Below are 13,608 nucleotides of genomic sequence, written 5' to 3'. Positions count from 1 at the left end.
CAAATCTTGTCGATCTTCCACTTACGCCCTTGCAGCGTAATGCCTATCGTCCATCATACTAGTCTACCGAGAAAGACGTGCTCAAAAACAAGTTTGCGAAATATGTCTTGACTTATTACGGCGCCAAACCTGGTTGTCTGTCAGCGTCGTGAAACGATTCAAAAATCATACATCAACATACCCATGGCACTTGACAGAATCGCGCAGCTTCTCCGCCAGCGATTGCAAGGCCCCAAGTTCCAAGCCCCCAAAGTGTGGCTGTGAACGAATATGGCTCCAAGCTTGGACCGGCGTCATATGGTCCTCGGGACAGAGCGTCTTAGAAAGGCTGAGCAACGAGTCTAGCATGCGTCCAGGCACTTGCTGGCACAATGCCCCACGCTCGGCAGATGATTCAATCGGGTGCTCTGGATACATAGCCACGAGCTGTGCGGTTGTGGTAAGAGCATGGCAGGATGCATCCTCGGGGTTTTCCGGATCGCCGTGCAGGTGTGGCAGACAGGGACTCTCGAGCCTTGTGGATGTAAGCGTCAAGTCTCCAACAGAGGAAAATGGGGAAGCGAAGAAAACAGGCAAGAGGCTCACGTCAACACGAACTCCATCCCGGCAACCTGTGGGTCTACGTCGCCCATCCGAACGACAGACCCGGCTGAGGCGGGGGCCGATGGGACGACATTTTGGCCAGGGCTGTGCTCTGGCGGCCTGTAGCTGGGTTTCAGATCTTGAGCATGATGGTGGCTGTGATACGGACGAGCAGCCTGGCTGTCGGGATGATGTTTATGCATATGAAGATGGGGGGGAAGAACGTCCGGGACGGCAATGCCATGGTCGCGAATGTAACCCTGGAGAGCTTCTACCGCTTGCCGGAGATCCTGGACCTCGTACACAAGCTTCGCCTCATTCGTCCTGACTGCGGCAACCTGGTCCTCGAGGGTCTTGGTGTACTTGTCCTTGCGATCGCGGTAGGTTCGGGTATGGGTTTAGCACTGGAACGTCACGTAGCACACCCCAGACACTTACTGCTGAGCTTGGCGCAATTGAGCCTTGCGCTTTTGCACCCGGTCTTCCCGGGTCTCTGCGGGAAGTTTTAGCGTTGGGCAGTCAAAGTAGCAGAGAGAATCTCCGCTTGCGGCATGTCAGGCAGACCAACCTCCTGGTTTGAAGATGCGGAAAATGTTACTGGACATGATAAGAACGGCGGTCGAAACGGTGGCAGAGGGCTAGAATAGATGGGCGTATGGGCTACGACACGGGATTGAGCCAGCTGGCAGGAGTGGCGGCTGGGTAAAAGGTTTAGTACGGTCTGATGCACGATCGGCCAAAATCAAAACGGGATGTCAGCAGGGTTCCGGCAGAGAGCCTTTGACAGGGGGCTGACACGTCCGAGCCAGGGTTTCGCATGGTGTATTAAGTGGAAATCGTGCGTGCGCATGGGGCTGATTGAATGCAGGAGAAGGAAATACGAAGGATGAGAAGATCAAAAATTCCTCTTTGGGTTTGGGCGAAACGCTGCAGGTGGGTCAAAATAAGTAAAAAACACCAAATCTCCGTCCGAAGCTTCCTAATCTGTCATCGAGGAGCTCCTGCGTCTACGTCGTAGCGGCCGTCAGACAGACGTGGTCTAGGCCTAAATAGGCGAATCTGATTATGAGTGAGATGATGGTGAGAATGGCTGAGTTACTAAACGGCCGACTTAAATACAACCGGTTCTATCACCTCACTTTCTTTTGTTTGCTTCCCATCTCTTCATCCGCTTCTCTCGCTTGACAACTGGTTTGTTTTTTTGTTCTTCCTCTTCCGGTCATTTTCTCTTCTCTTTTCTGTCTTTCGGCCGGCCCTTTAGGCTCAAGCTTGCCCTTCACCCAGACGTCTCAAAGAACTGCCTCTCAGCCGTCGTCAAAATGCGTTACGCCCCAGCACTCCCGCTACTGCTGGCACCGCTGGTGCTCCAGGTCCTTGCCAGACCGGCCGCCAAGGGTATCGGTGCGGTCTATCTGATCACGAATGAGAAGGACAACGCTGTCCTAGCTATGCCCATCCAGAGAGATGGCCTGTTATCGGCCGGAAAGTTTGTATCGACAGGCGGCTCTGGTGCCAACGGCATCGACGGCTCGACCAACAAATCCGCCGCTCCCGATGCCCTGTTCAGCCAGTCCAGCTTGACGGTGTCTGGTCAGAACCTGTTTGCTGTCAATGCGGGTTCCAACACCGTCTCCATGTTTGCAATCGACGCCCGCGACCCGACAAAGCTGAAGATGGTCGGCAAGCCGGCAGCTGTGCCTGGCGAATTCCCCTCGACTGTGGCCTCATCGGCCAAGCACAACCTGGTCTGCGTCGGCACCACCGGCGCCAAGGCCGGCGTCTCATGTGCCACCTTCTCTGCCAAGGGGCTCGGGACCATGGATGCGCTCCGCCCCTTCAAACTCGGCCAGTCCACGCCTCCCGTGGGTCCTACCAACACGGTCTCGCAGGTCTTCTTCTCCGACGATGGCGCCACTCTGTTCTCTACCGTCAAGGGCGACCCGACCAAGAACAACACCGGCTTTCTGGCTGCCTTCTCGGTCACCGCTGGCAAGAATTCTAGTGCCGCCGCTGTCAGCAAGCAGGGGAAAATGACGTCGCCACCGGGCACGGCCGTGCTCTTCGGCTCTTCCACCATTCCCGGCTCCAAATCGCTCTTTGTCACGGATGCGTCCTTTGGCGCGGCCGTCCTGTCTGTCAGCAAGGCTGGTTCCGTCTCGATGGCCGGCAAGGGAGTCGTGGCAGGTCAGAAGGCTACCTGCTGGGCGGCTGTCAGTAACGCTACAAAGACGGCCTTTGTCACGGACGTAGCTACCAACAGGCTGGTAGAGATGTCCTTGACCAATGCCAAAGTCATCAGCGAGATCAACCTGAAGAACGGCGACCCCGGATTGATCGACCTCAAAGCGGCCGGTAACTTCATTTACGCCCTGAGCCCTGGCAATGGCACCATTCCAGCGGCAGTGACGGTCGTCAGTGCACTAAACAAGACGCAAGTGCAACACTTCCGTCTACGGCACCAAGTTGGCAAGAATGCTCAGGGAATGGCTGTGATGTTGTCATAAATTTTGAGAGTAAAACTCAAAAACAGCAATACCATAGAGTAGCGACCAAGTGTCATGTACGTTCGCGGGAGTTTCTTATGTTGGATCGACTTGTGTTGGAATGGCGAAGGATTATGGGGCAATATAGACAAGGCAAGCTTCTCAAATGCAATTTACTTGGCATACCATACCAGGGCAAGGTGGCATCACCTGTCTTCTATTTCCCCCCTCCTTGTCGGAGTGTATCCTTGGTAACTATGTAGCGCACCCGCAGCTCAAAGTCTGCTATAAACTATATGGCGTACGCGGGTAACGTTGTGTCCAACTCTTTCTCGCGCCTGCACGGTTTCGTAGACTTTTAGGTGGGGCGTGGCACAGGTAATGTATCTTACAGGCCTTGAGGAATAAAGTTGCTTTTTAGTGTGGATGACTAAGCCGAGTTGCGCCATCAGATATACGTCACATGCAATCGCAACCTTTCTATGTCGTGCTTGGCAGGCCTTGCGCGGCTTTCTTTTTCGGTGGGCTTGAAGGCCAGTAAAAGAAAACTGGCATTGTTATCGAGACAGATGGCGCACCTAAAACGACCTGTTCGGCGAATCCGGCAGCTCGGTCTCGCCCGCAGAGGGAGGACTGAACTACCAATATGTGTCCACGTCTTATCAAGCCGCTGCAGGCCAATCAGAAGCGGTGCTTTGGCGTATTATGCCATTCTGAAGCTGGCTGTCACCATCTCACCCCGGCTCCTGGCCATCGTTGGCCTATCAAGAGCCATCCTACGGCAACACTCTCCGGTTACGCGATCTCGGTCGGAATACGCACCATGTCTCCACATCTGCTCCTGCTGCGAGCAGGAGCTGTGGGGAAGGATGCTGTCAGATCTTTCTTGTCGCATGGAATATAATAGAGATCGGACGCACATGTGGCTTCTGCTGAGACAGACGGCAGCCGACAGACGACAGCCAACAGCCAACAACCATGGCGACTTTTGTCGACGAGAAGCACGGACGACAGGCCCAGGCCGAGACAATAGTGCCGCTTGGCGGGAGCACCAGCGTTGAAACGGGCACTGACCATGGCGGCCAGCGCAAACGAAGCACCTGGCACAAGGTGCAGGCGATTATCTGGGACAATCCGGACAAGCCCGCAGCGGAAAAGAAGTTTCTGCGTAAGCTGGACTTTTACCTGTTGACCTACACGTGTCTGGGATACTTTGTAAGTACTCGAATATGTGCCCTTATGGCGCCAATGTGTCTTGCCGTCCGTCCTGACCCTCTGGCTACAGTGCAAGAATCTCGACCAGGCCAACATCAACAACGCATACGTGTCGGGAATGAAAGAGACCATCCATTTGGGCGGCAATGACCTGACATATGCAGGCAACTGCTTTACGGCTGGCTACGTGATCATCCAACTGCCCATGGTCATTCTGGTTACCAAGATCCGGCCCTCATACGTGATCCCGACGCTCGAGGTCCTCTGGTCCGTCTTCACCTTTTGCTCGTCGGCCGTCAAGACGCCGGCGCAGCTCTATGCCATGCGCTTTCTTGTCGGCTTCTGCGAAGGCGCCTTCTTCCCCTGCATCATGTACCTGATCGGCTCTTGGTACACGCGCGCGGAGCGGGCCAAGCGCACCACCATCTTCTACTCGACCGCCTCGGCTGCGTCCATGTTCTCGGGCTACCTACAGGCTGCTGCCTACGACAACCTCGACGGCGTGCTCGGCCACCAGGGCTGGCAATGGTTATTTATCATCTGCGGTATCATTTCGCTACCGGTGGCAATAATAGGCTACTTTTTTAACCCAGATTTTCCTGAGACGACGCGTGCATTTTACATCTCGCCCGACGAAGCCGCCTTTGCGCGTCAACGCCTCATCGATGACGGCTACAAGCCGCTTGGTGCGTCTGCCTGGACCAAGACCAAAATCTTCGACATCATACTGTCATGGCAATTCTGGTGAGTCGCCTCCTACAATTTGTCTCGTTGGGCCCTTTTGATGTTTCCGTCATCTCACAAGACCAGGGTTCTCTCGGCTGGGTACTTCTTCGTCCAGAGTGGCTATCCCTCGCAACAGCCATTCTACTCACTATGGCTCAAGTCCACCGGCCACACGACCTACCAGGTCAACGTGTGGCCAACGGGCCAGCACGCCATCGGCTGGGTGACGCAGATCGTCGCCGGCATCCTGTCGGACTCGCCACTGCTGAACGGCCGGCGCTGGCAACCGCTTGTGGCGCTGCAAGGCATCAGCGTATTTGCCAGCATCGTGCTGGCCGTCTGGGACGTGCCGATCGGTCTCAAGTATGCTGCCATGTATCTGACCAGCACGGCAGCCGGCGTGCCCGGTATATATTACGCCTGGTTCCCTGACCTCATGCCAGACGACCACGAGAAGCGCGGCTTCCTCATCGCCTTCTCCAATGTCTTTTCCTACGTCAACCAAATCTGGTACACCGACGCATTCTGGCGCACCAGCGAGAAGCCACGCTTTCACCCGGGCTTCATCGCTTCCGCCACCTTCGGATGGGTCCTCATCCTCACTGCTATACTGATGCACTTCCTCGAGCTGCACGACACTAGAGTCCGCAGACGGGCCAACGCTCTTACTGCTGAGCCGCCCGTAGATAGTCACCCACCAACGCTAACATCGTCGGTGCCCGCTAGCGTCTGATGATTTGTAAAGGAGGAGGGGCTTAACCTTTGGGCGTTGTTAAGTAATCATGAGTCATGTGACGTATGGGTGGGCCCTGATTGGTCAATCAGGGCTCCACCCCATGCAGAGGTTTATCCCTCCCGAATAGCTGCATCTTCCCTCCTACTCTCCTTTAGTAATACAACCAACCCTTCATGCTAAGTAAACAGTAATTTCACAGGCGTGTGGCTAGGTACTTCCGATATGCGCCGACGTGCATAAAGTCCGTAGGCCATACGATAGGGTATTAGTCTGCGCCACGAGACCTTCCAACCCAATAATCATTTAGACTAGCTTATTCGATAGCTAAAGTTCGGACCATCTTTTTCCCAGTTCCTGACTGTTGGACAGCCTTGTCAGTGAAGGGTTCTTACTTATCTTGCATCACCAGATTATCATTGTTATAAATATTTCGAATCTTGCCTAATTCCGTCTTCTTTTCCCCCAGAATTCATGGAGACCTCCAGTTGTAATCATCTGTAAAAAGTACGTGAAATTTGTGGCGCTGAGCGCCCAGGTCCACCTATTTAGTAGGGAATTTCATGCATGTCGGCATAGCTTCGGACGTAATATCATGCAAAGAAGCCCCCTGTGCTTCCAGTCGAATTATGGCAGCATTGCATTCTGTCGATGCCGCTGCTCTTCCAGGGTTAAGGTTCGGCCGCATGCTGACGAAGTTACAAGAGCAAATTAGTCATCAGGTGGACAAACCTGGTGATAAATAGACCACTTCTTCTTCTCCACAGGGCAGATATTTCACACTGGCTTAACAGTGGCGGAGACAGATAAAAACTTCAAAATGGTGCTCACTCCGCAAAACGTGGGCGCAAAGGGCGTTCCCTACTTCATCCCCGTCCAGGACCCCCCGGCTGGCACGGCCAAGCTGCCTGAGAATGGCAAGCTGCCAAAGCTGTTCACCCCGCTGAAGATCCGGGGGGTCACACTGCCCAACCGGGTCTGGGTCAGCCCGATGTGCCAGTACAGCGGAAAAGAGGGCTTCACCGGCCCCTGGCACTTTGTCCACTACGGTGCCCTGACCACACGCGGCGTGAGTTGCTGCTTGGAGCCATGTCTGGCCTTCCCGTCCGCTGAGCTGCCGGTCTAACCTCCAGGAACAGCCTGGATTCACCATGACAGAGGTTGCTGCCGTTGCCGACATTGGCCGCCTCACGCCCGAAGACCTTGGCATCTGGCTGGACGCCCACATCAAGGGTTTGCGCAAGATTGTCGACTTTGCCCACAGCCAGAGCGCACTGATAGGCATCCAAATAGGCCATGCCGGCCGTAAGGCCTCGGCTGTGGCTCCGTGGCTGGGCGCCGGCATCTCTGAGGAAGCTTAGGGTGGCTGGACGGATCGCGTGGTCGGACCCGACGGCCGCCCGTTTTCCGACTCGCCCGATGACACGATCGTGCCACACGCCCTGACCCTGGCCGAGATCGCCCAGATTCGCAAGCAGTTTGTCGTCGGCGTCCAGCGCGCCGTCCTAGCCGGTTTCGACATCATCGAGCTGCACTTCGCCCATGGCTACCTCGTGTCCAGCTTCATGTCGCCAGCTACGAACCAGCGCACTGATCAGTATGGCGGCAGCTTCGAGAACCGCGTCCGGCTTGCCCTCGAGATCGTCGAGGACGTCCGCGCCGTGCTGCCCGATTCCACGCCGCTGTTTGTGCGCATCAGCGCGACTGACTGGCTGCATAAAAACCCCGACTACCACGGTGCCAACTGGAACGTCGAGGAGAGCGCCCAGCTGGCCGTCCTGCTGGCTGATCGAGGTGTCGATGTCTTGGACGTCTCCTCCGGTGGCATCCACATCGCCCAGAACGTCAAATCCAGCCCGGCCTACCAGACCCCACTCGCCAAGCACATCAAGAAGGTCGTTGGCGACCGCCTGCTTGTCAGCACCGTTGGCAGCATTCGCAGCGCCAAGGCTGCCGAAGAAATCCTTAACGGCGGCAAGGACGCTGAGGACCCGCCTCTCGACCTTGTTGCTCTAGGCCGTCCTTTCCAGAAGAACCCTGGGGTCGTCTGGGAATGGGCTTCTGAGCTGGAGACTCGTGTCAAAGTGGCCAGTCAGATTGGTTGGGGCTTTGGTTTGAGCTCGTTTTGATCACATCAAACTAGATGAATATACTCAGGGAGAACAACGAATCCTGCCTATAGATACTAGAAGTGAAGGCCTAGCTTGCACGAAAATGCTTGAATCCCTATCGATTTATAGCTCCCCGTCATGAGACTGAGATCTTAGTTGCCATATTCGCTGTTTTTCTTCATAATGTTGTGGGGTTGTCCAATAATAGACTTGGGTTAACCAATTGCCGTTTTGTTTGTTACTTTAATTTGCGAATGCGGGCGGGCAACCTGCTTGTTTCCTGTAATCCACTGTTTGGCAAAATGTGATCCAAAGAAGTGCAGACCGATATACCCGGAAGTTTCGAAATGATACTTCTCTGTCTAGTACTTGCGATTTAGGTATCTAGTTCTCACTTCGTTATGGGATACTCTGTATATACACTAATAAGAGTGTATGGTTTCGCGTGACTAAAGCTAGTGCAGGGATGCACTGCAGCAGTGAAAAATCTGCACAGTGACCCAAATGGTCACGTGAAACATGCACTGCACCCAGAAGAGACTCTTGCGCGCCCGTGCTCGCCGTATCAATATAGCCGATATACTATAAATACACTGTACCGACTACAGTATGGCGGGGTTAACACCGACAACAGCGCTAAGTTGGTAAGACGGGGTAATTACAGGGGAAGCATCGCGCTAGTGGGGACCTGTATTGTCTTGCAAACAAGATCAACATTGCGAATGCAGCTGCTTCTGTCGTCAAGCCAGCATCGAACAGGAGTAGCGTGAAGAAAACCGGACAGCATCATCAGTATGCACCAGCCGGACAAAGAGGACCAGTTGTGGTCATCAGAGTACACTGTCAGAGGGGAGTCTAGTAAGTTTTTGTCCAGGCTCTATGTAAGGTAAACAAACAGTTGACACAGCTCACCAGATTACCTCCACCGAATGTACTACTTCCTGCATCGATTCGGTCTACAATCCAACATTATATGCTCAGCACGATACAAATCAGACGAGCGGGACGCCATTATCGACAGATCAAAGCTCTATGCTGTCCTGAAATCGATCATCGACCAGTACCCAGAATTGGCCATCGTCGGGGTCATGGAATCGTCGCCCAAGCCGGGCCGTTACCGACTTCGACGAGCCCTCCTCCACCGCATCCATCTGCACACCTGCACTGAGTTTATCGAGACGCAAGACGGAGTCAGCCCGGACCTTCTCGAGCGGCTGCATGGCGAGTGGCTGTGGACGGCAGCGAAGCCAGACAAGCCGTGGTGGAAGGTGGTTGTGGTCAACGGGCAAGATGTTGTCTTTGTCTTCCACCACTTTGTCTGCGACGGCCGGTTCGGCTACCTGTTCCACAAAGCATTTGCAGAGGCTCTCAACGCCATGCCCCGGCCCTCTGCATCACCTGCCCCCATGACGGACACCGTTGAAGTCGACGCAGCCAAGGCCCCCCATTGCAACAATGCTGGGTGATCTCTACGACTACAAGGGCTCCATCCTGCGCGCCATCTGCACAATACTCTACATGTATCTTATCCGCCTCATCTACGGCAGCCGGCTGTTCTTCGCCGACGTTCCGAAGCAGCCCTTTGTCAAACGACCGGTTGACGCCGTAGTGTTGCCGACAGAACGCGTTGTCACCCGCGTCAAGACCTGTCGCATTCCGGCCGCCCAGGTGGAAGCCATCGTGACAGCGTGTCGTGCTCACAACACGACGTTTACGCCGCTTCTGATCGTAATGATCAATCTGGTGCTGGCTACAGAGCACTACCCGGCAGCGAAACTGGGCCTCTCGTTCTGTGCCATCGATACGCGGCCGTGTCTGCCGGCCCTTCCCACTACCGGGAAGCAAGCCAAGGATATAATGAACGCCTCGGCTTCTATCATGATCGTGCACCGCTTGGAGGCGATCCGACGCGCTGCCTCTCCCGCTCCCACTTCAAACGCAATGCCGGCGTTGACTTTAGCTACACCTGCCGGGGGCGGCCTGGTGGCTGTAGACGCGGACGCGATATGGAAACCTGTACAGGAATACGGGGACCGACTCCGAAATGGTATGGAGGGACCGGTGCCCACGATAGTGCGGAACGTCCTGCAGGGAAAGATGGCCGGAGAGGACTTGGAGGATATGCTGAACAGAGGAATGCCGTCGCTGGGCCTGGTCATGAAGAACGGATTCCTGGTGTCGAACTTAGGACCATTTTCCACACCGCCTGCCGAGACCCGCGGGTGTTGTGGTTTCTGGCAGGTCAGCGAGGTGCAGTTTTCAGCGGCCGTGACGCAGGCGTCTGCCGGGGCCAGTGGTATCGTCTTCAACGTGGCAGGGGTGAAGGGTGGCGACACTATCATCAACGCATCCTACCAGGACGGAGCGCTGCGGGCGAGATCTGTAGAGGCCGTCTTGTCCTCGGTTGCGGCCAAGATGGTATACGTTGCGAACACGACTTTGGCGACGAAAAAATAAGCATGATTGGCACTAAACGAGAATTGTTACGGCCAGTGTTAGAATAAACAATAGACTTGTATCCATTTGTAAACTATTGCTAATTCTGGATCCAATATTGTTACTGCGCAGGTGCACCGCTTGGCCAGACCCAAGCTCCTCTATGAAACCAGAAGAGAAGATAGAAGGGAGACAATGTCGTGGAAATTGAATAAGAAAAGGAGGGAAAGGAAAATAGAATATGGAAACTGGAGGCAGAAGCGAAGGAGCCTGCTTGTCGCTTCAGAAACCCCCGCAGTTGTTTCCTGCTAGAGCTGCCTCCTAAAACGTATGGGCAACCGGACCGCTGTACCTCTGCGTAATCCGGTTGCTGTTTGCACAAAACGTAATGGTTCGTCGTCGCGCCATAGCTAAGTTGTTTGCTTTTAGTAGATCCTGTAATCCTCTTCCGACACAAACAAGTGCCCTGAGATTGACAATTGACTGCAGACCATTTTGCTGTAGATTTGACGGCGGTATGTCCACAGAAGCTATACCGATATTTGGCTGAAATACACGCCGTGTATACGCCGTACGAGGGCGATCGAGATGGGGGCGTAACGTTTCCGTAGGAAGCCGCTTCCGTCAGACCCGGTCCCAAATTGGTTACAAGTAGGATTTATTGTTGTAACACTTTAAAGTGGTAACACGCCACCGTAGGGGCATGTCTTGTCCGTCCTCTTTTGCTGGCCGTGCTGGACGCACAAAGCCCAAGGGGTTTTTGTTGGGGGAGTAGCCGTCCAGCCTGTACCGGGTACAGTTTAACTTTCGGGCGCCAGATGGAGGAAGTAAGGAATGCCAGAAAGAAAAGCAAAAACAAAAAAAAGTCCGGCGGGATAGAGTTGGATTTTAAAACAAGACACTGGCGCCTTCTGAGCCGTCGCTCTCGTAGCCGTTGTGTTCGGCAGACCCATCTTTGCTGCTGCCGTTGGTATGGCTGCTGCTGTTGTTGTTGTCGCCGCCGTCACGACGGCCGTCGACGAAGCGGTCGACCTCGAGGTCCTCGGAATGGGCGCTGTGGGATATCTTGCAGGGCACCTTGCCGCCGCGGTAGCGGCAGTCGGCCGTCTGGCAGATGTGGCCCTTTGTGCATTCGACTTCGCGGCAGGCTCCACGGCGAGAGCACGGCATGGAGCGGGCGAGGGACTCGAGCGGGGCGAGCAGGTCTCGGGGCAGCGGTGTGTGATCAAAGTCGCACTTGTTGCCGGCCTCGCAGACGCCGGTAAGGTGAAAGCGGTTGCAGAGACCGCGGTTGCGGGCGCGGGCCCGCAACTTCGTAATGGCCTCGCTGGTCGCCGACAGGTAGCTGTCGAGGCGATGGCCAGACTTGTTGACGGCGACCTGGTCGCGCGGGATGTCAACCGGCTCAAGCGGGTGGCCCCTCCACGTCGGGTGGAAGGATTCGGTCCGGATGGGCGACCAGGACCGGACGCGGCTGCTACTACTGCTGCTGCCGTTGATGCCATTGGTGCCGTTGATGCCATTGGTGCCGTTGATGCCGTTGGAGCCGTTGTGACCGCTGCCGTTTACGTGTGCGAGCTTGCAAGCCTTGCCGAAGCGGCATTTGCCCAGCTTGTTGAACTGGCACACGGCAGTCCGTTGTGATGATGGTTCATCCTTGCTGACTTTGAGCAAGGCCGTGTCTGTCGGCTGGTAGGAGCTGGTGGAAGGTGCCCTCCAGGAGCTGTCGCTGGCCGCAGAGCCTGAGTTGGCCGAGGCGGTAATGGCCGCAAAGGTAGTGCTGACCCGATGGGACGCCGTTGTTGTAATAGTCGTATCTGTGGTAAGGGGGGTGGTGCGGAAGACCCCCTGGATGTTCTCGATACCCATGCCGAGCTTGGTGAACTCGGGGTGGAACTTGACGCTGGGCGTGCGGACGAGCGTAAACCTGTCGCTGTTGCCCAGGTGAGGCGTCAGCTCCGAGATGTAGCCGACGTCGTGGCAGGCAGCAAAGTAAATGTGCTTGCACTGGGGGCTGTCGGCATAGAAGCTGAGCGCGGCGCGGAGCTTGAAGTCGGCATTCTCCTTCAGGCTGCCAGCGTCAACAAAGTCGGTCAGGCCGTAAGACCGGTTAAAGTTGGCCAAAAACGGCGCCAGCGACCGCGCCTCGTTGCCGGCCAGGTTGTTGCGTGCCAGCGCCTTGGACAGGCCCATGACGTTGGCGTAGATGCGCACCATAATCTGGCAGCCGGCCATGCCCTTGGCCTTGAGGCTGTTGGCGATGGCGCTGTTGAGTGCATGGGCCGCATTGTTGCCACCTTCACCACCCTTATTGAGAAAGTTTTCGTGGAAGACGTAGCCGTCACCGTCGACGAGCACGAGCACAAACGGACTCTGCTCGCGGCTGCGCGCTAGCTGCTTGTATTTTTCCCGAGCGTCGCGCTCCTCTTCAAAGTCGCTCTTGAGTCGCCGGTAGTCTTCGATCAGGTTTGCGTATTTGCCCAGGATGCTGTCCAGCTCGGCGCTCTTGCGGTACACCGCCAGCTGGCTGGCTGCCGCGTCGATCTCCTCATCGCGAAGCATCGTGGCAGCTGCTGCTCGATCCCGAAAATTGCCAGCCCGTTAGGGAACAGCCATTGGGCGGGATTGGAGCAAGGATTTCAGCCGTCCGTCTGCCTTGTCCAGGGGGGGCAAAAAGAGCTGTTAGTTGATTGGGCGATCGATACAATGTGCAATCTTCCATCTGCGGCCTTGCGGGCTGCACTTACAATATCGATGCAAATAGCTCTCAAACGAGATAAAAAGGAAACCTGGTTTGCGAGTGAAAATAGGGAAATTTTGGATTTCCTTGGGAAAAAAAAGACCGGGAGAAAACTTATATCTCCCCACTTGTCCACGTGATTCTTCTCAAGCTCTCAAACCTTGCTTTTGTTACTTTGTTACGGCGGGTGCTGACATCTGACTTTCAAGGGATGCAAACTCTAAGCTTCTTACTGGTGGCAACTGCCTCCGTGCTTCGTCCGACGTTTCGTAAACCTCAAACATGGTCCGACAGGCCGCTATCGCAGGCCTTGTCGACGCCAGCTCAGGTTCATATCCACTTTGGCCCACGGAATCACCTGTCTCCAACAGCAAAACGTCCACAGGGAGAAAGTTAGCGCATTCTCTTATTTTCTCAGGGCAACGGCCACCATTTTCAGGACGCAAACGGCAATTTCGTCACGTCCGTCAAGCCCCTGTGACCACTCCGTGATCCAATAGTGCGCCCACCCCAAGACAAAGACGTCCGGAAACGTCTTGCAATACGAAACACAGGCGCAAAAATCACGACGGGCTGTGATTG

The 13,608-nt window shown here is 55.2% G+C and overlaps 7 protein-coding genes across 7 annotated transcripts; 5 read left to right on the top strand and 2 right to left on the bottom strand.

The window, feature by feature from the left end:
- Positions 1-165: 165 nt before the first annotated feature.
- On the bottom strand, positions 166-1,187 carry CMQ_5183 (uncharacterized protein; the record flags this gene model as incomplete). Its single annotated transcript, XM_014318928.1, has 3 exons — positions 166-514; positions 586-906; positions 1,147-1,187. The coding sequence occupies 3 exons, from the start codon at positions 1,185-1,187 to the stop codon at positions 166-168; spliced, it is 711 nt and encodes a 236-aa protein (XP_014174403.1).
- A 714-nt stretch (positions 1,188-1,901) lies between these two features.
- Positions 1,902-3,086, top strand: CMQ_5109 (3-carboxymuconate cyclase; the record flags this gene model as incomplete). Its single annotated transcript, XM_014318854.1, has 1 exon — positions 1,902-3,086. One exon carries the CDS (start codon positions 1,902-1,904, stop codon positions 3,084-3,086), a length of 1,185 nt encoding a protein of 394 aa, XP_014174329.1.
- Positions 3,087-4,043: 957 nt separating this feature from the next.
- CMQ_5290 (major facilitator superfamily transporter) lies at positions 4,044-5,739 on the top strand (the record flags this gene model as incomplete). Its single annotated transcript, XM_014319035.1, has 3 exons — positions 4,044-4,280; positions 4,351-5,024; positions 5,091-5,739. 3 exons carry the CDS (start codon positions 4,044-4,046, stop codon positions 5,737-5,739), a joined length of 1,560 nt encoding a protein of 519 aa, XP_014174510.1.
- An 820-nt stretch (positions 5,740-6,559) lies between these two features.
- CMQ_5280 (NADH:flavin oxidoreductase/NADH oxidase) lies at positions 6,560-7,868 on the top strand (the record flags this gene model as incomplete). Its single annotated transcript, XM_014319025.1, has 3 exons — positions 6,560-6,808; positions 6,873-6,986; positions 7,101-7,868. 3 exons carry the CDS (start codon positions 6,560-6,562, stop codon positions 7,866-7,868), a joined length of 1,131 nt encoding a protein of 376 aa, XP_014174500.1.
- Positions 7,869-8,644: 776 nt separating this feature from the next.
- CMQ_5230 (uncharacterized protein) lies at positions 8,645-9,316 on the top strand (the record flags this gene model as incomplete). Its single annotated transcript, XM_014318975.1, has 2 exons — positions 8,645-8,708; positions 8,766-9,316. The coding sequence occupies 2 exons, from the start codon at positions 8,645-8,647 to the stop codon at positions 9,314-9,316; spliced, it is 615 nt and encodes a 204-aa protein (XP_014174450.1).
- A 52-nt stretch (positions 9,317-9,368) lies between these two features.
- CMQ_5161 (uncharacterized protein) lies at positions 9,369-10,307 on the top strand (the record flags this gene model as incomplete). The annotated part of the gene is made up of 1 exon (XM_014318906.1): positions 9,369-10,307. The coding sequence occupies one exon, from the start codon at positions 9,369-9,371 to the stop codon at positions 10,305-10,307; it is 939 nt and encodes a 312-aa protein (XP_014174381.1).
- An 867-nt stretch (positions 10,308-11,174) lies between these two features.
- On the bottom strand, positions 11,175-12,848 carry CMQ_5219 (ccch zinc finger DNA-binding protein; the record flags this gene model as incomplete). Its single annotated transcript, XM_014318964.1, has 1 exon — positions 11,175-12,848. The coding sequence occupies one exon, from the start codon at positions 12,846-12,848 to the stop codon at positions 11,175-11,177; it is 1,674 nt and encodes a 557-aa protein (XP_014174439.1).
- Between the last annotated feature and the right edge of the window lie 760 nt (positions 12,849-13,608).

This window comes from Grosmannia clavigera (assembly GCF_000143105.1).
Source record: "Grosmannia clavigera kw1407 unplaced genomic scaffold GCSC_132, whole genome shotgun sequence".
Taxonomy (NCBI): Eukaryota; Fungi; Ascomycota; class Sordariomycetes; order Ophiostomatales; family Ophiostomataceae; genus Leptographium; species Leptographium clavigerum.
The sequence above is the reverse complement of the archived record's forward strand: the minus strand, read 5'-3'. Positions and strand labels throughout refer to the sequence as shown.